This window comes from Lotus japonicus, chromosome 6, assembly GCF_012489685.1.
Source record: "Lotus japonicus ecotype B-129 chromosome 6, LjGifu_v1.2".
Lineage (NCBI taxonomy): Eukaryota > Viridiplantae > Streptophyta > Magnoliopsida > Fabales > Fabaceae > Lotus > Lotus japonicus.
The window spans coordinates 62,013,900-62,041,008 of record NC_080046.1 but is presented as its reverse complement, the minus strand read 5'-3'; the positions used below and the strand labels follow the sequence as shown (position 1 = coordinate 62,041,008).

Sequence of the window (27,109 nt, the reverse complement as noted above, 5' to 3'; positions counted from 1 at the left end):
TGTAAAAAAATTAATTATAGTTGGATTATACTTTGTTTGTTCTTCAATTGCAAGGGAAATTATATGAAAAATCTTGAGAGCAAACTCTCCTAAGAAGAGCAAGAAAGATTGAAAGAAAAAACCACGGTTGAAATAGGGGAGAGAAAAATATTGGGATAGGGGGTGCTCACCCTTATTTAGTGGAAGGGAGGGAGGGGGAGCCACAGTGTTGAGTCCTCTACCTTTTACGGTCTCCCCAAATCGGTTTTGTTTTACTCATTATTGGCGGTTCAACATCTCCAGAATTTGTTTATAGCCGCCACAAAATCTTCCAAACTGGATACATCTTTATTTATAAAAACAAAACTTACTTTTGCTCTCCTCTCTTTCTTCTCTTAGTATCAAACGAATAATCCACAAATCCACTACATTTCTTACCTCTTTCCCTCTACTCATCTCTCTTTCTCTCATAAACCAAACAAAGCCTGAAAGTTGGAAACCGTTAAAATTTAAAAGCCCGCCAGTAGCATGTTGGGGCCGGCTTCAACACAAACTCATTTGTTAGAGACAATTAAAAACCACACGTATATTTTTCTCTCTAACTCCTATTATTACATGATATTTCACATTATCACCTATATCTCATTTTTCTTTCCATCTCTTCCTAATATGGGTGTCTACTAACATTTTCTGTTTGAAAAGGATGCATAGTTTTCCACTGTACTATCTATCTCTATCGGCAAGTTAGAGAGTTGAATATTCAGGCATTACTAGGTAGAACTTAATTCTTTTCCTTGATTGTGAACATATGCACTTTGCTCTTCATGTCCTCTGCTGATGAATCTTCATCATCCCTAATCACTTGGATACCATTGCTGTTGCTGTTCTCTTCTGATCCTGTAGATCTCAAGACTATCTCGACTCTATCTGATTCATTTGAAGATACCAATACTGTATTCATCTTCATCTCTTTGCTCTTACCCCATATAACCGCATATAAGCCACATACAATCAACACTGCTCCAATGATGCTGAAATTAATTAACAAATATTCTTGAAACTAAATGGATTGATGTCAATCCTCCCTTCATAAATATGATTGAAATTTGCAGAGCTACATACTCATTAATTGCATTTTGTAGGTGAACAACTAATTTATGAAGCAATACAAAATATGATAAGTATTGTACTCTATATTGTGAAAATAACTAGAGGTTTCGAGATATGTACCTTCCAATATAGCTTCTCATTCAATATCGTAGAACAAGCGAAGGCCAAAATCACAAGCACCAGAGGATTGAAAATAGCGACAAACAATGGGCCTCTCATCTGGACACACCATGAAATTACAACCACCACCAGTCCAGAGATCACTATACCCTACAACACTCAATTCACATCATTTTTTATCTTAATAGAATCAATAATCACTACAAAAAAAACGTTATTTAGTGGGGGTTTTTTAGCGGGGGTTTTGATAACCCCCGCAAATGTCGTTGCTTTTTAATAGTTAAGGGGGGTTTTAATAACCCCCGCAAAATTTTCATTAATTACCCCCTCGTTCTCGTTCTCCATCACTCTCAGTCACTCTCACTCGTTCGTTCTCGTTCTCAACTCTCACTCGTTCGTTCAACCATGGATTTCCACCAATTTGATCTCGATTTCCACCGATTTCAACCTGATTTCCACCGATTTCAACCTGATTCCACCGATTCCAACCTCCCGATTTCCACCGATTTCTTCTGTTTCGAGCTCCCTTCGATCACTCTCTTCGATCTCGCTTCTCAATTCTCTTTCAGATTGCGATTTAGGGTTCTACGCAAACGTTGATAATTTCCTCTGCACATTCCTCTCCATTTCCATAGAATCGCGATTCGCAATTTGAAGATCTGTGTTGTGCCGAGTCTTCGCGTCAAGCTTGGGTGGTGAATATCTCAGGCGGCTGCGGACGGCGGCGACGATAGCGGCGGCGGTTGGTGGAGGAGCTGGAACGGGAAGAGAGGTGGATAATTGTGATCGGAGAAGAGAATGATGTATTTGAAGCAGCCTAGGATTTCGCAGAGCATGGAGTTGTTGTTGTTGTTTGATTTGGTTGTTTGCGTTTCTGTGTGTGGTTGTTGCTGTGGCTCCTCCTCCACCTTGTGTTAGAGGTGGTGATCTTGTGAAGGGAAATTCAGGTGGCTACTGTTTGCATGCAATTTTGATGGTTTCCCTCTGAGCCTGTGGCTCGGGGGATCTGAGAGTAGCTATAGTCATGGCGTCGTCAGAGAATGAGGCTTCTTCTCAGTCTTCTTCTCCTCCTGCTTCTACACCTTCCTGTATGAACAAGTTTAGGATCTATGAGACTCTATCGGTATGATGCTATGCACTTTTATTCTTCTTTCTAGTGTTTGTGGATATTAAGTATTCCAGTGAATTTATTATCATTGGTGGTTCTTCTTTGTTTTGAAATTGCAATGTTAAATGTTTGAATCAGGAAACTATGTAATCATTGGATTTCTTTTGTTACAGGCCTCAATGTATAGGTTCAATATTTTACAGGATGAGAATTAGTTGACTAAGTAGACAGAAGTAGATAAATTGGTAAACTAATTCCATTGTCTGATTTAGCTCTCATTCTTTCACTAATTTGATGTTTTTATACGTACCCGATTGGATGCAAACCAAAGAGCACTTATTGGAGCTTATTTAGTGCATTTTCTAGTAGATAATCTCCAATAAGCATATATACATATACCCTTTACTTCCAAAGTGAATTTGAATGTAACTTTTATTCTCTGGCAATGTGAGCATCTATGCGAATACTTCCTATTTCTATTTGACCTTGAAATGGGATTTGCCTTAAATTTGGAAGGGGTTATCTTCTGGCCTCTGTTTATGATTTAGATACTTGGTTTGGAAATATGGCCCTAGAATTACAATGCCTGTCTAATCCAATGTTTATATTTAACTCTTGATATCCCATTTGAGATATACTGAATTACGTGCTTGGATGTGCTTTTGTTTTTATGTTTGTGCCACAGAACTTTTACATGATAGGAAGGGACAAGAACAGGACATATTGGAGAGTGCTAAAGATTGATCGGCAAGATCCATCTGAGTTAAATGTGTGCGAAGATTCAACCACGTATACAGAAAGTGAATGTTCTGACCTGTTGAGGCGTATCAATGAGGGGAACAAGTCCACAGGTGGACTGAAATTTGTTACAACTTGTTCTGGAATTGTTGGTATGTAGATCCAATGTGTTTTTCAAATACGTACCAGACATTCCTTTTTCATTGTTCCATGTTTGAGATGTTTATCACTTGTCTTTTCTATATTTGCAATGCAGATGAAGTTAAAATATTCATTTGGTGCGTTCTTAGATCCCGTAGCTGACAAGGTATCTATTACTACTCTTTGGACTACTTGATGCTTACATACAAGTCTCTTTAAGTAATAACATATTTCGATTCCTCAGAATCAATTCTGTCACCCATAAGCTTCTCCCACAACTGGTTTTGGCTTTGCGATAAATAGTAGAATGATTTGCAAACATACTATAAGTGACATGTCAAAACCGTGCTTTCGTTATTTTCTGTAAGTGAATGATTTTCTATTGAATGCAGCTTATGGTTGCTGCAACATTGGTTTTATTATGTACTAGACCTTTGTCTGTTGATGTTTTTGGACAAGCACCCTAGCTACTGACTCTCCCTTCAATTGCCATAATTGGTAGAGGTAATGCTACTTAACTTATTGCATCTTTGATTTCTATGACATGCAATACCTTCAAGGTATTGCTCACAGGGAACCTTACAAAGGGTCGCACATCATCACCAAAATCATGCATCTTCATTGTTATGGATTCCTTATCCCTTCTCTCTGCTGTTATTTTTTCTATGATGTTCAATTTGTAATGTGTCAATTGGCTCTTATTCTAGGTTAAAAATGTCCCTAGAATAAACTTTGGTAGCCAAGGCAAGTTTAAAGCTGTAAATAATCTCTTGCATTTAAGGGGGTTGAAAACTCCCGTTAAAAAAAGCTTGCGGATAAGGGAGGTTTAAAACCCCCGCTAAAAAACGCCGCTAAATGTATATGCAGGTACCAGGGTTTGCTGAAAAACGCCGCTAATAATTTGTGGCGAGTGTAACTTCGGGATTTTTCAAAACCCCCGCTAAGTAACTCGCGGGGGTTGAAAACCCCCACTAATTGCAAGAAAAAAACCCCACTAAAAAACGTTTTTTTTGTAGTGAATCCATATTGATATATATATTTCCACATTATTTTAATTATGCAGTTTTTTTATACAATATGTTTTCTTCATTTTCGGAAAAGTTTAAATAAAAGGTGTGAAAAGAAAGAAAAAGCATATATACCGCATAAGCAACAGTTAGGAGTCTAATATTCCAACCCAACCTCCACTGACTCCAATCTCTCTCAATGAAAAGAGCAAACACAAAGGATAGCACTGAAGCCCAAAACGACATTAACGCCGTGCTTGTGTAATGACCGTCATACCTTTCTGTCATCTTTCTCTGAGACACATGAGTTCAAAGTTAATAAATAAAGCATTACTCCGGTACTCTTATAAAAATATAGAGTTCAGTATCCTTTAATTCATTGTTTAAAATATTGGACTAGATTGTAAATCAAAAAAGTTAGTTTAGAAAATATCATAACACATCAATAAGATACATTCGAAGAACAACCCTATGATACTAGTATAAAGGAACTAATTTATCATAAAACAAAAGTTTAGTTGCTAAACCAAATTAAACTGACCTGAATAATGAGCCACAATGAGTAAGAGGTGCCACTGGCTAGGCTGCAAAGAGCACCCAAGAGGTTCTCACCGGTACCACCGGCGTGTGGATGTGTACCGTTTTGGGGGTGCAAAAGGTTCACGTGGAAGGACTCTATCTTGATTTCCTTGCCTTTAACCAAAGTCAGAACCATTGCCCCACCAATTCCAGTTATTGTACCCACTATCTTAGCCTTCCCTGCTGTAGTTTCTAAATTTATTTTTTCCAATCTGAGGACACATTGAATAAGGAAAAAAATTCTCTTTATATTAAGAATATTTTTGAACAAGATACACGAACGAATGTGAATGATGAGAACATGAAAATGAGGTAAATAGTCTTGAAACAAGTAATATCATTGAAGCTTCCATTCATTTATCCTTGTGCTCTTTAAATTGTTTGGTAAAACATAAGTATGAAATTGATCCAAAAAGGTATTAAAACAAACCGCAGTGATCGGTGTCGAGACACCCAATTTTATGGCAGTTTTAGATTGTCATAAATTAGCAAGTTAAAATGTAACCAAAAAAAAAAATTAGCAAGTTAAAAAGAAAACGATAAAGGCTCGTTTGGTGGCGATCTAAAATGGCCATAAAAAATTTAGTGTCACAGGGGTTCAGCAATCATTAATGTAAAATAAAAGGATAACTTTTCTTAAAGTCATTTATATATACATGGATTACACTAGCAGTCTATTTAATTTTCCACTTGATAGACAAATCCGGGAAAAAAAAGAGAATTAGTTTGAATTAGAAGTTGAAAAAAGAATGTTAGTAAAGTACAAGCCATGGCTAATTACTTTACTTACCTGAAGGAAGCGGCAATAATAAGGGTTATGGCTGGTGTAAGGTTAGACATGGCGGCTGCAAACGTTACTGAAGTTAAAGCCAGAGACTCTAAGTAGAAGTTTTGAGATGCTCCTCTGCATAATTAATCAAATCAAAACTTAACACAGTATGGAAACCCAGCCACTTATAACATATGTTACATACTATTGAAGAAAGCGAACATGTGAATAGAAGATGACTAGTGGTTTCTTCCTCAATATGACAAAATGGACACAAGCATTCTAATTCAGAATTTATTATATTTTACTTTCTCAAATAAGTCTTTGTTTGAATCCTATTCAACATAACACGCCAAACAAAAGCATTGACCTTGGATGGAGCAACCACCTTCCATAGATTTCTGAAAGAAGCTTTGTTAATTTGGAAATCTCAATCATGAATCACAGCATATGCTGATTTTACAGAATAACTCCTGGTTGCATTTGCATTCCAACACTACCACATCATCAACCTCATGCTTCAAGTGAATTGATTGTATATCCCGCGTCAAACTTTCATACAATTGTTTCTCTCATTGAAACAACAGCCTTCTCCTTTTAAATTTCCAAACCCAAGCTTCATCCACCCATTTACCCATCTCACTCACCAAATGATGATGTTAATCGGAAATATCATACAATCTCTTGAATTTTGAAGTTTCATTCCTGACCACCCTCAACAGCATCCCCATATTTAGCTTTTAATACCCTCACCATAATCTATCTTGTAATTACTAACTAACCTCCATCTGCATTATCCTAACAACACTGTATCAAATGTCTCTCATTCCAGCCCCCTGTTTCTTTTGAACAATACACCTTATCCCACTTAAACCAAGCTATTTTGGACCTCTACTCACCCGTCCCCATAAGAACCTACTTTGGATCTGTTTACAAACTTTAGCAACACACTTAATTTTGAAGAAAGAAAGAAAAAACAAGGGTAATGAAGATAATACCATTTTAAAGCAGCAGACACGCGCCCCTGAAAGACAGAGAGTTTTCCATCAAAGAGGACAGTTTGTTCTTCAATTTGCTTCCAAGACGGCATATCTTATACAATGCTATGATTATATATAAGATATAACGTATCTAGAGATGCACTAAATTAGTTATTAGTGCATAATTAAATATTAAAAAAAATTAAACTAAGATCGTACTTCTTAGATATATATTACTTTATCTAACTAGTACATGATTTCGGTTAGATGCTGTGTGCTTGAACTTAAGAGCAAAAAGCTAACTGAAATAACTTAGAAATATATGTGGCAACAAGATGAGTGTGAAAGAAGAAAGATTTAGTTGATTACTTCACAAATGAATATCAGGATACGTGAAAGAAATTAATGCAAGCTATCGATGCTTCTAAATTCAATCAATAAGGGGTATCAATGAAATGATATATAATAAAGGAACATGACATTAATTACATACCCAAATAAACCACAGAGAAATGACTGAAACAGCAGCATCCAAGTCATCTTTGTCCTCTTCTTCCTGCTAACATAATTCATGGACAATATATATCAGTTGGATCTATAATTAATTAAAATGATTATTAATTAAAGCAGGAATGAACCTTTCAAGGATGAGAGCAAGTGGAGCTATGAAAGCAGTGGCGAATACAAATCGGTAGGCAGTAACCACCGTCAAGTTCATGCCATCGTTTACAGCGAGCTTGAGCAGCACATTCACCCCAGCCATTGCTATCTGCACCCCCACCATTACCAACGTTGGCTTCAACCCCTGCACCACATTGCCAATGTTCTTCATCTTTAGTCAGTGCACTCTGAAAAAGGGCTTACATTTCACTTAAGAAGATAAGTGTGTGTGATAGACTGATAGTGAACGAGAGATAGAGAAACTGAAAGCTAGAACTATAAGAAGGCATTATTAGAGTAGAGGAAAGGCAGTGTTATATATATTTTTGCGCAAGTAATCATATTTTGAAAGAGGATTTTCAAGCACTTATATATCTCCATCACATTATAAGTTCACATAAAATAAAATGATTTAATACTTGAAGGCACGTTAGTAAACACTGTGTCCCGCTTCTAAGTTGTGAAGAGTCATTGACAATAAAGAATAATAAATTTATATTATATTAAATTCAAGTTGCGCGTAATGTAAGCGGAATTTCATCCTAATTCATGAAGAGTGTTTTATTCACATTTAGTTTTAAAGTAAGTGCTGACATCCGTTTGCGCTAGTACATCCAAGCGCTAACTTTTGAAGAAATGTTTTCTACTCTTTAGTTAGAATTTAAATACAAAAAGATAAAAAATTGTTTGTTTGTTTCTCAACTACCCTTTGGCTGGAATCTAAAAACAAAACAAAAACAAATTTTGTATTCATAATCCCATGGGAATCAGTCCTTCTCACTGAGAGAAATTAGCAGTGAAAGTAACACAAGGACAAACAGAACATAAACATCCAACAACCAAGACAAGGACAAATATTTGAAACATCTAAGCCAGCACACAGATTCTGAAAAATCTACATTCTCTAATTGCACAAGATACAATCATACCAACACACTGTAGAATAAGTCACATGCAGTATAATAGCAGGTACTAACCAAGTAGCCCCAAATTGAGGTCAGAAACTAAGCCTAAGACTCACCACGAATGCACCTAAGCTTCAAATCTCCTCACCTTGATGCTTCATTGATAGACATTGACGGCAAATGAGACATAGACGATGAAGCAGGGACGACGGCGAACGGCGATGCAGCCTGCAGGGACAACGATGAAGGTGGCAATTAGCAACGTTTATGAAGTGTCAGTAGAGAACTGTAGTGTAAAATACACACTATCATTACATTTCATTTTCACTATTTTTTTTTTATTTCTCTCTTTTATGTTTAACTAGTGTTTTTTACCCGTGCGTTGCACGGGAAATATGTCTATTGTATTTGATACATTAATTAATACTTTAATTATTAAAAATATATTAAACAACGAATAAAATAGAAAAGTCAGAATTGATGAGTAAAGTGGACATAAAGACTTCTCTTCTAAGCCCGATTGAGACCAAGAGGAACTCGTTTCACATTCTTTGTAAATATGAAGACGATAACACAAATCATAGATATAAGGAATTATCAACATATTAATCTTAAAAAAAAATTAATGTGATATTATTGTGTTTATTCCAACTAAGTAGGGATGAAAATGGGTAGGTACTATAGTACCATCTCCATACCCGCGTTTTTAAAAATTACATGTACTCGTCTCCATACTCACGTGGGTAGCAACTCGAAGCTCTCCACCTTTAGACAATTCAATGTCATTATAGGAAGCTATCCATCTTTGCCAAAATCTAAATCTATGGATGACAATGGGTCTCAAAATCATAGGGTACCCGCAAAAAGTATCCACTATGGATAGGGTAAAAAACTGCTAAATGGGTATGAGGTTGAGTATAGATAATTACCCGCAAAAAATAGAGGGTATGGGTGCGGGTATGGGTACTATAGTACCCAACCGGCCCATATCCGCACACACATGTTATTATTATTATTATTATTATTATTATTATTATTATTATTATTATTATTATTTGGGAATATATTAAGAAATTAATTTAAGCTATAGCTTTCAAACTCACTCTTTTTAAAAAAAAGTTTGGGATATATTAATTAATACTCTAAAAATAAATAATAAATAAATTAAGATAAAATCAAGAAATAAACCACCTAAATCCTAATCAAATCTAAAATTTAAAAATGTATTTTTTTTACTCTAAAAATAAATCAAAAATAAATTAAGATAAAATCAAGAAATAAACAACATAAATCCTAATCAAATCTAAAATTTTAAAATGTATTTTTTTATGAGAATTAATCAGAGAATGACACGTGTTATTTTTTTTTCCAATTAGTGAATATTTTGCACCCTAGAAGATTTTCTTTTCCTCAATCCTTTTGCTTTTGATTAAGAAGATAAAAGCAGGAATCCTTAAAGCATATAACATCTTATAATTAGTTGAAGAACAAAATCAATTCATGAAGAAGATTGAAACAGAAACCCAAAATGAAGTCTTGAAGAACAAAATACCCTCTTTCACCAATTTGAAAGGACTGTGGTGAAAGAATTGTATTTAGTATATTTGTGAATCTTGGGGTAGAGCCCTTATGAAACAAAAAATCAAAGGAACATTTCAGTCAAGAGAAACAAAAAATGATGTATTGCCCCATATGTGCGCACCCCAGCAAATTATCTATATATGTAAGAAAAAAACAAAATAATCCTCTCACCCAAAATAATTGTGGTTACTTCACCAATAAACTTATACTAACAATCAATTTAAATTGAACTTAAGGAAATATATAGAGTAAAGTAAGATAAGTCACCCAATTGGTATACTAAAACATGAGTATATGCAAAACTAATGAGTTTGAGGAAAACATGAACTAACCTTAAGAATGAGCTAACCATACTCATGAAGATTAAATGTGAGCTTTTCATATGCTGACCTGTGCATCATTAAAAAAAATTAGTAAGTTGTGCATCATTCACATACAGTGCAAATAGTATGCTTATACACACAGCTCAAACATGATGAATAAAAACGTGCAAAATTTGAGAAATGAATATAAATTCAGGCTATCCTAAGTTTCCTAAATTTCTATAAATTATACCAAAATCTAGTTTAGAATGACTTCAAACGCATGGATTTCTACAAACTATACTATAATCTGGTTTAAAAAAATACAAAAGCGGAAGTAGAACAATAGAAAAAACATTACGTCTTCAACAATGATTCGTTAAAGGGTCTATGCAAAAATTTGTAAACTTTTGGATCAAAACACACAAAATATGTGAAATTTAAGAATCCAGGATTGAATTACGAACAAAGGATAAACTGAAATAGCACAAACCATCAATCACAACATGATAAACTCTTCTTCACGTAACATCATCTTACGGCATACCTCTGTCGTGATCGCGACATGTGGCAGAGGTAGAAATAGCAGCTATCAAATCTCTGCGTGTCCATGGTAGCTTTGTGGACCCTCAGCACCAAATCAACTCCCTTTTCTTAGAACTAGCATTAAATAAATAATAAGATAAATTAAGATAAAATCAAGAAATAAACAACCTAAATCCTAATCAAATCTAAACTTTAAAAAGGTACTAAATAAAGATAGATAAAAACTACCAAAATCTAGCAAATCACAATAAAAAACTCATAAAATCCTGAATTAAATAAAAATATGAATTCAAATATATATCAATTGAAAATTATATCCTCTAACAAATTGACACGTGGAATAATTTTTATGAGAATTAATCTGGGAGCGACACGTCACTAACTTGACCTGTGGGAGCGACACGTCATGCTAGAAGTTGTTCTTTTCTAATATATATAGATAGATTAGATTTATGGTTAATTAGGTTAATAAGATTTTAATTTTAAATTTACGTGTTTAATTTTATTTTTTTAATCAATGTGAATTTAAAAAAATAGAAAAGCCACATGGAATAAATGACTCAGCAAAAATTGTGCCACATAGTCACATACGCTAGAAACACGAGTAGGGACTTATTCTGATTAAAAAAAAATTCTAGGGATTCGGAATCGGAAAAAAAAATTCAGGGACTTATTTTCGTACGGCAAACAATTTCAGGGACCTCTAGAGTATTTAAGCCTTTTTTTATTTCTCTCTTTTATTTTAATTATATCGTTTATTATTATATCATTCATTTCTCTATTTTCTATTATTATCTATCCCTAAATTTGAGGTAGAGAGATCATGGTTCAATTGTAATCCAGAATATTCCAAGGGAAGCAAACTCTTTGGCGGACTACCTTGTTAAGGTGGGCTTATCTCTTCCGGTTGGAATGCATTTTTTTGAAGCGTCGTTTGGTGAATGTCACTTGCGATTGCAGAAGGACCTGTTGTTTCCCTCTTCCCCTCCTATAGGGCCTGTTGCTAGTTAGCTTTCCTTTCTGTTTCGGGGCTAACCCTCATTTATAACAAAAAAAACATAATTTAGCAACTAGAAATCTATTTATAAGGATATATTTTCATCTTACAAAAGTTAAACTTAGAGGATATGTACAAAGATTGTAGCAGAGATATATTAACTTGTCACTTACTTGAGTTGTCATCTTGTAAATAAATCTCTTCATATGTAAATATGCTGGCGGGACATGGGTTGGGTAGGGGAGGTCCCAAGATTGATTCTTGACGTGTGCAATTTATTTTTCCGATGTATAAAAAAAAAATATGTTGTGTGGTTTAGTTTGTAAATTTTTAATCACTACCATGGATGTGAGTTAACATATACAAGATCACAAGATTTACTCCATATTCTCTTCATTTATTGAACAACAAGTAGTGAAAGTCATCAATTACACCCACTCACTCACTAAAAAATTATGTTTTAATTTTTTTTTATTTTACACCATAACTCTCCCCCTTGTGGATTTTTTTTATATCTATTAACCCATTTAGTTTGTGGATCTAGTGTAATATAGTATTTCTAGACACATTGACATGTCAAATTCAATATACTCTCTTTTATCACCACTCTCTATTCCTTACTTTTTCAACTTCCTACCATTAACTTCAACTACTCATTTTCTATTTCACTCCTACCCCCTTCAATTTCATATGCATCTTCTTTTTTTCAAGAAAGAGGCATTGAGCCAAGCCAAATAACACTTATAAACCAAATAGTAATTGAACCCTAATTAAGAGCGGTACAGTTGAGCATTCACAAATACTCAATAGAGTACAAACTCGCTTATTCTAATTAACTTTAACATTTAATAGTAGACATAGAAAAAACACATCATTTCAAATTCACATAAAATACTATTGATTCAAATAACAAATTTTATATTAGGATGCTTCGAAAACTCCACTTTCATTCTAACTTCATCTTTTTTGTCATTTTTTTTTTCATTTGAACATCTTCTATAATTTTTTTTGTCAAAGATGCTTAAATTAAACCTCATAGATTACCCAACAACACTTCCATCAAATAAGCGATGACAACTTAAAGGATGATATTGCAACGCAATAAGATAAACCAATAAAGAACAAAGTATGTTCACTCAAATTGTTGTGAAAAATTAAAACAACCAGACAAATTACCCTAAACTCTTGGAGTAGTCCTTGTCACTAATAAGTTATTGACCTTTGGGCGAAAGAATTTTCTTCATTTTTTAGTCATGGCTCCATCTTGACAATTTATGAGCCTGAGTTACAATATGTGCAGCTACTAGAGTTGCCAATATCAATAACAAATGTGGCTTCAACGGTACCAAATGAAGTTAACCTACATCAGTGTGATTACGGAGAGGAGGAGGTGCTTTGGTTAAAAAACCAGAATAACAAAAGATGAACAAAGGATAGAGAGGAAAAAGATGGCGGAAGCGGCAGCAACGGAGGCCATAGGGGTGACCAAAAAAGAAGAAAATGAGAGACACACTGCATATGAGGAAAACTGTGAAAATAAAGGATGAGAGCATGGATGAGAAAGGAGATATGGAGGCTGGTGGAAGGAGATGGGGGCAAGGGTGGTTATGGGAGGCAACAAAACTCTCACTAAGAGGAGAGGACGAACCACCTAGGTGGGTAAAAAGCCCCTCATTTAAAGAAGAAACACTTCTGTTCGGGGAGAGAAACCCCATCTCGGGGGAGAAGCCCGTTGGGAACAGCCGAGGCAAGTTGGTAGAGAAGGCCTAGGTTTAGAAAAAGGAGAAGGGGGGTTTACCAAGGCTAGGGTTTCTTACAAGTTTATATTCCAGTTCATTGAGGCATGGTGGGTGAGGGGGGGGTTCTACATCTAGTTATATATAATCATGGAAAAATAGAGTTTAATAAGGAGCTAAGCATTCTAATTTTAAACAAGCTAAGAAAGATACGTGCAGCAAGAGAAAATTTTCAACCAAAACAGCAGAAGAGAAGGAAAAAAGTTGTAGTAAATGTATCAACCTCTGCATCGAAAGCAATTTAATGTATCAAAATCCTGAGATGCAATATCTGAGTGCATTATTCTATGCAAGTGTCTCAGTATAACATTATTCAAAAATCTCAATTCACTAAAGTATATAAAATTATAAATTATGTATGGGCATAACGCACAGAAATGCGCCCCTGGATGGGGCTCCTGCAAGAAGGACATTCTTGCATTCCTTGTTTCTCATGGAGCTCATTGCATGTTGTGCAAACAACCTGATGAGCACATGGGAGGAACACAACAGACATCTCCTCGGAAAGGCACATCACGCATTCCCTGTCCCGTTTCACACCCCCACTCACAGAGCGGTCACCTAACTTCTGGACCAGTCCTGAGATAAAAGTGGGTTGTGGTTCCTCCACAGCGGCGCCGTTTTTCATGTCCTTGCAGCTGCTGCCATAGCTTCCATCAATGCCTCTTCTCAGCGCAGCAATTTTCGAAGAGTCGGTCTTCAGTCTCAGCTGTGCAATTTCTTTTTCAAGTTTCTGGATGTCATCTCCGTACCTCTGCAGATTCTCCTCCGCTTTCAATTTGATCTGTTCCTCCTTGGATTTTGCTGATTCCTCAATCTGTTCTCTTTCTTTTCTTATAGAACTGGCCTGTAGGAGAAGTTCTTCTTTTGCCTTTGCTGCCTGTTGCCATCTAGCCTGTGACACATTTTCTTTACAATAAGAACAACAGACCCAATAACAAAATTCATTTAGCACTACAGTTGAATGTGTTTGTATCTATGAAATATCACAAGTGATGCTCATGTAACAAACTTTACTCTCATTTGTCACTTCACTAAAACAATATTAACACTGGTTAGCTATTTAGAAGATAAAAGGATGACATAACCTGGTTAGCTAATACTACAAGGGGAAATCATTTTGATTCATTTACAGGCACTGCCCACTGATTCAACATGTAAACAGTTTCATTGCTAAACCATGCATAGAAATGAATAATAAACACCTGTCAGTGCGTGTCAACCAAAATTTATTTCATTTTATTTGGATCATAAAATGCTGGGGGAGGCTTGAAAGTTCAGACAACTACTCCTTTACTATAAGTTCTTCATTTTTAATGGTAAGGCTTTTAAATTGAAGACAACATACAACCAATCAACAGCCTGAGTTGTATATGTTAGTATAGATATAAAGTGAAGAAAAAAAATGCCTAAAATGCAGTTGGAACAAGCTTGAAATTACATACCTCCATTTGCTCCTGTTGCACTTTGGCATGATCTAATTCCTGCTGCAGCTGCGCTAATTTGTGTTTTTCAGTCATCATTTCTTCCTGGAGAAAGGATTTCTGCTTCTCCCATGATTGAAAATTCATTTGGGTCTTCTTTTCCCTCGTAGAGACCTCTTGAAAGCTAGTAGCTGATTGGGCCGCACGTAACTGAGCAGCCTCCATCTCTTTCCTCAGGGCTTCATTTTCCATCTCAAGCCTCCCTAAAGCAGAATTAGCTCGTTCCACCTGTCCACCTGCTTTACGCAAGGCATTTTCCATTTCAGAAAGCTTTTTCATGGTGCTTTCCTCAAGAGATTTCTTTTCTTTTTTAAGACGTTCAACCTCATCTTTCTCTTGTCTCAGTGTCTTAAGCTCAGCCTTGTCGTTACCCAGCCGACGAGCAGCCTGCATAACCTTTTGATTTGCCCACTCTGTCCATTCTTGAAGCTGATTTTGCAGCTCCCGAACCCTTGGAATCATCTTCATAATCATTTCATCCTTGCTGTCCTGGGGAATCCATTGGCCAAAGGACTTGTCATAAGGAATCCCCACACAACTGCTAATAGCTGCCCCATTATTGTAGCAGATGGGTGTTGTAGAAGACTTGCTTTTGGAAGACAAAGAGAGAGAAAGGTCAGTATTTGTAGCCGATAATGCATCAGGGCTACTGAGCGCAGGTGCAGCATTTTCTTCATGTATTGAAGATGAAGTATTGGTTGACTGAGAAATAGTATCAGTAGAATCCAAGCTAAATACAATGGGACTAGATGGTCCATCATTGGATGAGAAAACAGCATTGTAGTCTTGGGACAAATCAATTCCCATTGCCTTGCTTATGTTTAAGGATGCACTCGTCAAGTTTATAGTAGTAGATTCTGATATGGATTTGAGTTTTTTATCCAAGATTAAACCATTCAAGCCACTCAGCTTTCCTCCTTTTGAAGACCCTTTAGATCCATATGTACGATAACTTTTTTCCACATGGAATGACTTCTGCCGAAGAATGTAATCCCTCCTGGTGCTACTAGAATGAACCTTACTGATATTCCCACAGTTTTCTTCTGCCAGGGGAGATTGAGATGTTCCAGCAGTACTAGATGACTTATCAGATCCAGAATCAGCACCCTCTTTATGTAAGAGTCCACCAAGAATTTGAGAATTGTTTACATTATTCAAGACAGGATTTTCAGCCACAAAGGATCTCCCAGATTCAGAACCAGAGGGAATTGATTTACATGGACTTGGAAGACTCAGTCTAGGACCTTTTGCTTCAATTTTTGATAGTGATTCCCTCTGGACAGAATAACCATCAGCAATGCCATCTCTACAACCCAAACTACTTAAAGTATCACCATCCATAGCACAAGCATGTGATACATTCATATCACAAATCAACAAACACCACATTGCATCCCCAGCAGTGAAGAATGGCCTGACCTCTCGAAGAACACAAACCATCTCAGCCAAGATATACTTCTCAAGCTGCACTAGATCCTCAAAATAGTGCTCTCGCGGATCAATCTCTTGGCCGTTTCTCAGAAACCCTATAATATTATCAACTATATTAGAAATTGTGTCTTTACATCCATAACAGATGCCAGACCTTAAGATAGCCTTTGTAGCAACATCTTCCGGGTAGCCGCAGCCAACAATCTTTTTTATTGCACTCTTGAAAACTGCATCCAGATTGCTCAGCACAAGTTCTTCCAGCTGGGCTTCTGTGTCACTCCAATCAGCATCATGGCATTCATCCACCTCGAGTTCCTCCTTAGGTTCACTAAGGATGACCCCAGATGAAACTACAGGGATAGACAATCCCAGGCCAAGCTTCAACCCATCAGAATGATCTTGGTACATGTCAGAGGCAGTGAGTTGCCCATGAACCAAGGCTTTTTGAAAATTTTCAGCAGAAAATTCATAACTGAGGCTTTCTTGTTGAGGTGAATGAGTAATGATACTTGGCTCCCCTAAAGGTGGATCAGCCCTGAATTTTCTCTTATTCCTACTTCCTTTTTCTGGGACAGAAACTGAAGGAGACATTTGACTGCTACCACTTGCAACCATTGATGCCATTTAGCTGCAAAACAAAAAGAAAAAAGAAAAAACTTATAAACACACTCGCCAACAATTATAACTTCATCCAGCATACATTCACAATCACAAGCACCCTCAATTTACTAATTCCATCAACAAATACTATTACAACATAATGTGAATTATCATTGATGAGGTTAATTCAGAAGAAAATTTATAAAATTATCAGCTAACAAAAAAAAAGTATAAACAATAACTAACACTGGATTATAATGCATTGCATGAATTCAAGAACTGAAAAAATATTACCTCTGAATCTCAGTATTGCAACCTGGGATACAACCACCTGAAAATTCAAATAGAGAGAATTAAAAAACAATCAATTAAGAATAACATCAATAAGAATAGCAACAACACTGCCCAGAAACATATACCAGTAATCTCAGCCTTATGAGTATACCCAGTTGAACAAGATAGAAAATTAAAAGTACCCAGATGAATTCAAAGGCAATAAAACACTCCAGACTCATCCATGGATCAGAAAAACAATCAGAGAAAATCATGTTTTCAATATTATATTATACTTAGCCACTGATACACAGAAGATCCCCAATAAAAACGGAAGAAAACTGGATTTGTTATCAGTATTAGATGATCGAGACGTACCCGATTGAAACAAAGTTTGGAACAATCAAAGGTGTGATCGATCTTAGAACATCGGAGAATCAGAAAGAAAATTCAGAGTTTTTTTTTTGTTTTTCGTTTGTTTTTTATTTTCCTTTTATTTTATTTTGTGCTGATGAGGCTGAGGTTGTAAGAGCATCGAAGAGGCTTTAAAAAGTGCACGTCCCTCTCTCACTCTAGTAACTAGGTTAGCATTAATCATAAAAGATAGAATTATATTAAGATTAAAAAAGTTAAAATATAAGAAAAGTAACAATAATAGTGAAAATATATTTTTGTCAAAATTGATTCTTAAGAAGCAAGAACATTTACTCAAAAGATATATAAGTCAAAAAGCTACTATCATCATGTGGTCAAGGATTACTATTTATCAGAAAAAATTGTTATTTATATTTTAACATGTTATTTAAATAAAATATCATTAATACCTATAAATCTAATTAGAAGAATTTTGTATATTATTCTTATTATGGCTTTGGGATAAGGACTACTTATTGTTTATAGTATTTTTATTTTCTAAAATTATATGAATTTGATTTTATGTTTTTTAATTTATTGACAAATTTTAAGCAAAATCTTCATTGATTCTCTTATCTCTTCTTCCTCTTCCTCTTTTCCAACCATCACCCAACCTCATCCACCACCACCACAAAACCTCCACATATCTAATGTGTTGTACACATATGTTTTCTAATTCCAATTTACATGAATAAGTAAAAAAAAAAGAGAAATGAGTGATATGATATGTGATGTGACAGAAAATGTAGAGAGAGATAGAAAATAAAATGTGTGAAATTGAAATGAAAGAAAAATGAAGTGTTTATGAACCATCACTCTTAATCTCCATATTTTACCACCTCCCAATGCCATCCCATTCCCCACCACATCCCCCCCCCCCCTTCTCATCGCTCTATCTTCTCCCTTCCCCACCCTAGAACAAAAACTACAAAGCACCGCTCATATGTAAGAATGACTTTAAACTAGATCTATACTAGGATTAAGAATACAAATTCGATTAATATAAATTGTGTACCTCTTGAAGACATAATGATAGTGATTTCAGCTTCAAATAATCCACATGCAATTTGATATCATGGACAAACGTGCACTCCAGGATCAGAATCTTCCTCTCATTCTCCTTCTCCTTCTTTATAACTGAGCTCTTGATGGGAAAGCTGCGCAGCTAGAGTTCAAGAGGGGACGAGAGGATCCTATATATAATATAACAATATTAACCCTAATTTTCAACTATCATGGGTTTGGGTTATTGGGCCTTTCACCTTCAATCAGCACAGTTATCAATTAAGCTTAAGCCCAATAAAGCTCTTGATGGGAAGGCTGCGCAGCTAGAGTTCAAGAGGGGACGAGAGGATCCTATATATAATATAACAATATTAACCCTAATTTTCAACTATCATGGATTTAGGTTATTGGGCCTTACAGCTTCAATCAGCACAATTATCAATTAAGCTTAAGCCCAATAAATATAAATATAACATTGAAATTCTCAAACTCATAATGGATCAAATAATTAGTGGGCATTTGGAAGAAATATCAAATTATCCATTCAGCCCATTTTACGAAATAAAAATCCATCAACCAGTAATAGCCCAAACCCATGAAATTATAATAGCATAATTATCATCACCAAGATGCCCCAAACCAGATATCAAACAAACTAGATCTATAGATCTTTGAGAGAAAAGACTTTGACTTTCAAATGGTTGGTTCAAGAACCCATGGGACTTTGGAGGGGTGTATTGTTGAGTATATAATTACAAGTAATGTCACGGTGGTGGAAACTTGCAATCATGGTTCCATGGAGACGGAATCCTAATTGTTGGAAGGGAGAGTGTGATGGTTGAGGTAGAAGAGTGTTCGGGGTTTAGGTGAAGTGCGGAAGGATGTAGAGGTTGTGTGGTGGTTGAGGGGTGGAGGTTGGACGGTGGTTGGAAAGGAGAGAGGTGAAGAGAAAGAGAAAGAATGATTTAAGAGAACTTTGAAGGATTAAAACTAATGTAAAAATGACACGTATTTGGATTACAACAAGCACAATGTTCCTCTCTTGACTTTGAAGGTATGATGCTTTGACTTATCTTGTAACTCTCCTTTCTAGTGATTAGGTATTCAAACATGTAATGATTTGTGATGTAAGTGGCCTCAAACGTATATGTGAGACTCATCTTGAGCTTATTTTTCAATGTTGTTTGACCAAACATGTTTTTAAAATGAGCGAGCAGTACTTTGCAAATGTTGCGTTGAAACTTGATGTGAAGGTGGGACGTAGGATGTAGGAACTTTGTGCATGTTGTAGTTGTTTGACATTTTTTAGTGTAACGTTACAATTCTTTTAAAAGTAGTTGTTTTTTGTTTTGTTATCATTTCTCATTTGCATAATTTTGTTATCGATCTATGACCTTTGGTCATAAAACCTACAATAATTTTTTCTATCTTTTTAATAAGGAGTATTATTTTTATAATACTAAAATTTTATATAATATGTATTTAGTTTTATTTACTTTTAATACATTGGTGATTTTTTTTAAGAAAATGTCTTCTTTATTACTGAGTTAGACTTTGTGGGGGAAAGGTCTCTTCTATTTGGATTAAATAGGTAAATCTCATCATTGAATTAAGGTTCCATACCCTATATAACATATATCGTATCACAACCGCACAACATAAGGAGTTCACATAGTATCACCAGTTGTGCTTGTGTACAACACAAGCGGACTCAAAACAAGGAATTCGTTCTTCACTGTTTCTTTCTCCAATCTTTCTAAACCACCGTTGGAGAAAAAAACTTCTCCTCCTCTCGCTCTCTATTACTCAACCTTAATTTCACTCGTGACCTTAGAGTATTTCATTTATATTGTTAGTAATTTCAAAGATTTTCAACTTAAAAAAAAAGTGTCTGAAAACTACAACAAACATAATGTTCCTATGTATTTCTCACCTTCACATTTAAAAAGAGCCATTATTTTCTTGAAAAATAACAATAAGCAATTCAAGCTTTCTTCCCTGCGCGCGGTTTGTATCTGCATCATAATACCGAGTTTTTGAATATTTTCCACTTGATCAGGTCGAGTGCTCTGCAATGTATGTCTTGTTTTTAGAACCTTTTCCAATTGTCATCACTAAAAAGGATTGAGCACTAAAGGTGCAAATAGGAGTATTAAAGAACAACTTAAAATAATTTAAATTAACAATAAAAAATACTTGTTTGTAGTATGTTTTATTCTCACATTCATGATAAATATAAATTTTTAATTCTTTTATTAGCTCATCTTAATAGGTAGTAAATCAAATTCATAAAAATTATCATTTATGATTAATTTTAAGCTAATAAATATTTTATATTTGCATATTATATTTATAAAAGTATTCATTTTAAAAAAAATTATTAAGATACATTGGTTTGTCTCTGTGCTTACTAACTCCCGTGTAACCCCCATGCATTGCATGAGCTAAAGATACTAGTTGTTTTTTAAATGAAAAATTTTGTATGGACTACGGTAAGGCTCGCAAAGAAAAAAAATTAACAATGTGTAATATCAACGTAGTGAGTTTGTGAGTCAAGCAACGAGCAAGAAATAACAAAGGAAATTGGTTGATGGAACCAGTAGAAACTCGAAAGAATACTAACAAAAATACCAGCATTACAGTAGGTAGATACATTAATCTTTATTATATACAAAAATTAGCCCTTAGAGATCATTATGAGAATATGAAAATTACAAAGGAAAATATTTATTGCATAAAAATACAATACTTTAATATTAAATACTTTTCGATAATTCTTTTCACCTTCTATTTTTCTTAAATTCAGCCCTAAGATATATTAACACAATTGTATCACAAATAAATCTATTGATGCAAAAATTACTTCAAGAAGGTTAAAAACAAAATCATTAGCAGCATTAAAGTGAAAAAGAAGATACAAATAGTAATGAGCAAAGAAATAAATTAGTGCATGAATGAAACATTGATGAACGTTGTAGAGAAAAATGACATACCTCAAGATCAATTTGTCATGAGCATTGAAGATGGAACCAATACCATTATATCCAAAATAACTTATATATAATTGTACATCAATTTTGATGTTATCTTTTCAAAATAACTCGAAAATCTAATATATATATATATATATATTTTTATTTTTATTTTAGAGCTTTGAGTTCAAGCTAGCAAGAATAATACAAAGATCTCATGCATTAGGCCTTATTCCTATCAACCTCAGGGTCATGCATCATTGGGTTGTAGAGGCATTCAGTGCTACAATTAGTATGCATATATACTCCTACATTATTTATAATGCTGTAGTGTTCAAAAAGAAAATTTATATGTTGTCATTTACCAATGAATAGTTAGTCATTTTATTTATTTATTTATTTATTTTTTAAACAGAAGAAATCTTATTAGATAAAAAGAAGCTTGGGAACAAAGCATACCCAAGTAGCCTATAAAGAGACAGAAACAGAATAAGGTAACAAGAGGCCCCATTACACAAAACAGAAACAGAGAAACAAAAGAAAAGGACTAGGCTAACCAGCAACAACATGATACAACACTAACAGGGCTAAAGGATAGCAGCAACACACACTAACAAACCAGAACCGACCAGTTTCAGGCGCGTCGAAGACAACAAAGAGAGGAGAAATCTCCAAGTCGTCAACCGAAAAACTAGAAAGGAAAAACAGAAGCAGGGACCAATAATCAAAACAAAGCAGTAACCCAGCCAATTATGCCGACCACTCCCACAACTGTGCCACTCTCGCACACCTCGACTTAGCTAAGAAGTCTGCCATAATGTTTCCTTCACTGAAGATGTAGGAAGCCTCAATTGAATTCACCTCATTTATCAACATCTCACACAAAAAGACAATGAATAATACATGGCATTTTCTTAAGATTTTTTTTATGTTTTGTTTCAACTGAGCATGATTTTCCTCAAAGTACTATTTCATTAGCTTAAATGTTGTGCCTCATTCGTCTTGTAACAGAAACATTATTCTTTTTCAGAAAAATAAAAGTGGGAAAATAAGATCCTCTTGTGATTTTTAAGAAGGTTCAATGACTTATTATTTTGGATGTCATGATTTTGATTACGTTAAGGTGAAAAATTTGTCCTTTTGTGTTTTAGGGTGTTTCACCAACTTCGAAACAACTCCAATTAAATGTTGGGATACTACGTGTGAGTAATAAATTTCGCATTGGATGGAAAAACAGTGTTGAGCAATATATAAGTAAGAAGACTCATACACCTAATACCTTAAGGTTTTTTATGAAAGATGTGATGTCTAGTTCACTAGTGTTGTTCGCTCTTAGCCCAATTTAATTTTTGAAGTTTTACACATCTCACGGCCTAACAGTGGTATCAGAGTCAGTGGTTGTTCTAACGACCCTCTGTGTTGAAGTTTTTTATGGCAACATTAGACGATGAATCTATTTGAATGTGAACAAACAACAATATAAGTGTGTGGTTGATATACTTCGGCTTGAGTAGGACTCATACTAGGGGGATATATTTTTGGGATATCAAGTATAAATAAGAATATTCAAGTTAAGAAAAATGTTTGCAAACTATTTCAAGCACATTGTTCCTATTTACCTCTTACCTTCACATTAATTTTCAATGCAACATTTGTAAGGTATTGTTTGCTCATTTTAAAAAATGTTTGGTTAAAAAATATTAGGAAATAATGCCAAGACTAGCCTCAAACACTTGTTGTCGGTCAAAGCATCATTCCATAAAGAGAGTCTTATTATCTAGCAAAACAATAACAAACAAGTCAAGTTTTCTTCCTTGTATTTTGTTCTTGACATCATGATACCGAGTTTTTAGAATATTTTCCACATGATCATGTCTCTCTAGATTAAATGTTTGATTACACAGCAATCGACCCGATGAAGTGGAAAAAGTTATAGAACTCATAATCATGATGACTTGTTATCATCTCTCCTTAACAAAATTTATTCATCAACCTATTACTCTTGGTCATCAATAACCTGCAATATTATTATTATTATTATTATTATTATTATTATTATTATTATTATTATTATTATTATTATTATTAGGGTTAAACATGTTTCCAGTCCTTTACATATAGGGTCAAAACCAAATAGGTTCCTAGAATATGTTTTATGACTTTTACTCTTTGAAAAAAAAATAAAATAAGGATAAGTGACATCATGCTGCTCACATGGTTAGTCTATGTGGGATTTTCGTATCACTCTTATTACTTATGAAATTTCTTTAACCACTTATGGCCATTCTCCTTCTTTTTCCCCTTTTTCCTTTCCTTCTTCCACCCAACCTCCACAACCACTGCCCAACTCCCACTTCACCAATTTGCGAACAATCTTCTGATCAAGCTTCCCAACCTCACAAATTTGGGATTTGTTTCCAACAATAATAGAGTCACCATTTCTCACACTAATCTAATCGTTCTCCTCCATGCACTTCAAATCAAATGAAAAAACCTAGCACACACACATACAGAACGACGACGTAGAGTTATTAAGAATCAACAACGGCGATGGTGGAGACGAAGAAACCAAAGCAACAAACCAAAAATTCTCATTACTTTACAAAATTATGATTGTGAAAAGGTGAAAATGGAAAAACCTAAGAAGATAGTGAGGGGAAGCGAAAGTGGGTGTGAGTTGTGACCCGCCAAAAAGAAGAAAGAGATGTTTCAATGAGAATGGTTTTGTGAGTGGGCTAGGTGGCGGTTGAGTGAGAGTTGGGTGGTGGTTGTGGAGTTGGGTGGGAGGAGGAAGAGGTAAAAAGGAAATGAGAGAAGAAAGACCAAAAGTGATTAAAGAAATTTGAGAATAACCAAAAGTGGTGTGTAAAGCTCACGTGGAATGATTATGTGAGCACCCATGTTTCCTATTTATACCTACACTCCCTGTTATTACCATATATACTGTAAAGAAAAAGGAAATGAAATTAAAAATAAAATAACATCTTGGCCAATGTTCTCTCCCGGACCCGTTCTCTCCCTATAATCTTTCCATTCAACTTCTAAAACATTAATAACCATTCATGATTCTAAAATAAAAAAACAAAATGAAGAACTCATTTAAACATCCCCTCCTTCTTGTTCTTCGTTCATCCCCTCTGCATAATCAATGCCAAAACCCACCACTCCTTCTTTCCCTCAACCCACCTCACTACACCATCGTGGTGCTTACTCTCTCATTCTACCCTCACCTCTCTATCTCAAATATCCTCTCCATCTCCCATCTTCTTCAACCAAACCCAGAAAATTCATCCTCTTTCTTCCATGGTCATTATGAAAACCCAGAAAATTAAAACCACTCAAATCTTTAAATCCCAGAAATTATTGCATATCTAAAATCAAACCCACTCGTATCCTAGGGAAATTTTCCAGAAATCGTTTCTCTCATTCCACCCTCACCTCTCAATCTCAAATATCCCACTTCCGCACCACCAGATCTGGGCGAGAAACAAACCCAAAGGACGCACCTTGTAAGCAAGGGCTCTGTTGGTTCGGTGGTTGTTGCTTCCATCTGGATAAGGGGAAATGGTTTATGGGGTTGGTTTCAGGGTAAGGGGAAGAGGAAGAGGGTTTGAATGGTTTGAGATGAAGATGAAGATTAGGGTTGATGTTAGATTTGTTGTTCATTCTGGATTTTTGGTTGTTTCCATGTTTTTTTTGTTGTTGTTGATGCATTGGAGATGAAGATGAAGGGAGGAGATTAGGGATTTTTTTTTCTAAAAAGAGGGAGATTCAGTGACAGTGGGATTTATAGTAACCTGGGTTTGATTCAGTGACAAGGGATTTTATGGTGTGAGATTCGAATTCCATTTCATGGTGTTTGGATGAAGAGAGAAGAAGAAGAAGAATGGAGTGGTGGTGGTGGTTCTGTGATGGAAGGTTGGTGCTGTTTAATGGAGAGAGATGAAAGAGGAAGGTTGAGGAAGATGAAAGAATAAAAGAAAAAGAATGATTTTTTTCATTGACTAGGCATGAAGTGGCATCCTAGTGGTACCTTCGTCAGAGCCACATCATTTAATGAACTCCATGTAAGCCAGTTCCGTTAACTTTTAAACGGCTCACTAACGGAAGGAGTTGATTTTCACAAATTAAAAGATGAGGGAGTAAAGACGCTCGTTTTAAACATGAGGGAGGGACTTCGCACAATAGTGAAAGATGAGGGAGCAAATGTGCAATTAAGCCTTTTTTTTACTATAACTTGAAACATAGTTAATCCTTGTTATCAATTTACTATGTATTTTTCATAAGGAAAAATTACTTTTCGTAATGTTAATACTTTCTATAATTATATGTATTTTTAATTCATTGGAATTTTGTAATAAAAATATCATTTAGCTACTTATTTAACAACTTAGAATTTGTGGTTTTAATTTGATTTTTTTTCTTTCAAAAGATGATATTTAAAAACATTAAAAAAACTAAAATCTCTTCTATTAGATTAAATTGGTAAATGTCATCATCGAATTAGGGTTCTATGTCATTAATATATAATAAAAACATTTCCTATCCTAAAGTAGTGTATCACATCCGCGCAATACAAGTAGTTCACATAGTATTACTTGTCATGCGATAGAGGCAGACTCAACATAAGGAGTTAGTTATGGGTGTTATTTTCGTCCAATAAAATTGAACATCAGAGTTAGTTTAAGAGAGAACTAAACATATACTACTTAAATCAATCACATATTAGTGTACTAAAAATTGTAGTATGAAATTCCAATATATCAATAATATTAAATAATTAATCGGTGTTTTTTAACGTTGAATATTGGTCTTTATGATGCATTAAATATTATATTGTAAAAGTTTATATTTTGATGACATTGAATATTATATTTATAATAAATATTTTTTCATTTCCAGTCAATGCTTTAGAACGTTGGTTGGAACATACTTGAAGAAAATTGACAGTATTTATGTTTAAAATAAATTTAATTTAATTTTTTTTTACATTAATAAACTAATATACTATATTTTTAACAAATATTTTTTTAATAGTAAATGCTTTTACAACATTCAACTTTGTTATATGATTTGTATTAATATTATATTTTATAATAAATATTTTTCCATTCTTGTGTCATTAATTTTTTTTAATATTTTTCCTTTTGGGAAAGACAATTTTGATAACTTGATGTGACAGTAAAAGTCAATGTTTATCTTATTTCACGATTCCTTATCCTCTCACCACTTTTCCAGCTATATAAAGACATCCTAACTCAGTTCAAATCCACAACAAATGTTCTTGTACATACATTCGTCATCATCATCCTTTTTTCTCTTCTCCCATTTTCTACTATCTTCTTTATAGGTAGGGCTGTCCAAGAGGGTCCGAACCGAACCAGACCCGAGTTAACCGGTAGTTTTTTACTAAATGAGTCTTTTCAGTTCGGTTGCGGGTTTGACCGGTTCATTTTTGTGGGTCTATTTAGGTTTAATCGGTCGATTTTGGTTTGGGCCCTGACCGAACCAACCAAAGTAACAATTTAAAAGAAAAGGCCCAGCCCAGTAACTTAATGAGGGAGACCTAAAAAGAAAAGAAAAAAGCCTCTCAGATTTAACCCTAGGCCTAT

At 34.7% G+C, this 27,109-nt stretch overlaps 2 protein-coding genes across 2 annotated transcripts; both read right to left on the bottom strand.

Moving 5' to 3' along the window:
* Window positions 1-722: 722 nt before the first annotated feature.
* Window positions 723-7,528, bottom strand: LOC130724416 (WAT1-related protein At1g68170-like). The gene is made up of 7 exons (XM_057575640.1): window positions 7,170-7,528; window positions 7,025-7,087; window positions 5,573-5,686; window positions 4,745-4,994; window positions 4,339-4,497; window positions 1,211-1,359; window positions 723-1,013 (listed from the first exon to the last, which is right to left on the bottom strand). The coding sequence occupies exons 1-7, from the start codon at window positions 7,361-7,363 to the stop codon at window positions 761-763; spliced, it is 1,182 nt and encodes a 393-aa protein (XP_057431623.1). The 5' UTR covers window positions 7,364-7,528; the 3' UTR covers window positions 723-760.
* A 5,982-nt stretch (window positions 7,529-13,510) lies between these two features.
* LOC130722902 (putative E3 ubiquitin-protein ligase RF298) lies at window positions 13,511-17,640 on the bottom strand. The gene is made up of 4 exons (XM_057573786.1): window positions 17,485-17,640; window positions 17,128-17,164; window positions 14,764-16,861; window positions 13,511-14,213 (listed from the first exon to the last, which is right to left on the bottom strand). Exons 3-4 carry the CDS (start codon window positions 16,855-16,857, stop codon window positions 13,671-13,673), a joined length of 2,637 nt encoding a protein of 878 aa, XP_057429769.1. The 5' UTR covers window positions 16,858-16,861; window positions 17,128-17,164; window positions 17,485-17,640; the 3' UTR covers window positions 13,511-13,670.
* Window positions 17,641-27,109: the final 9,469 nt, after the last annotated feature.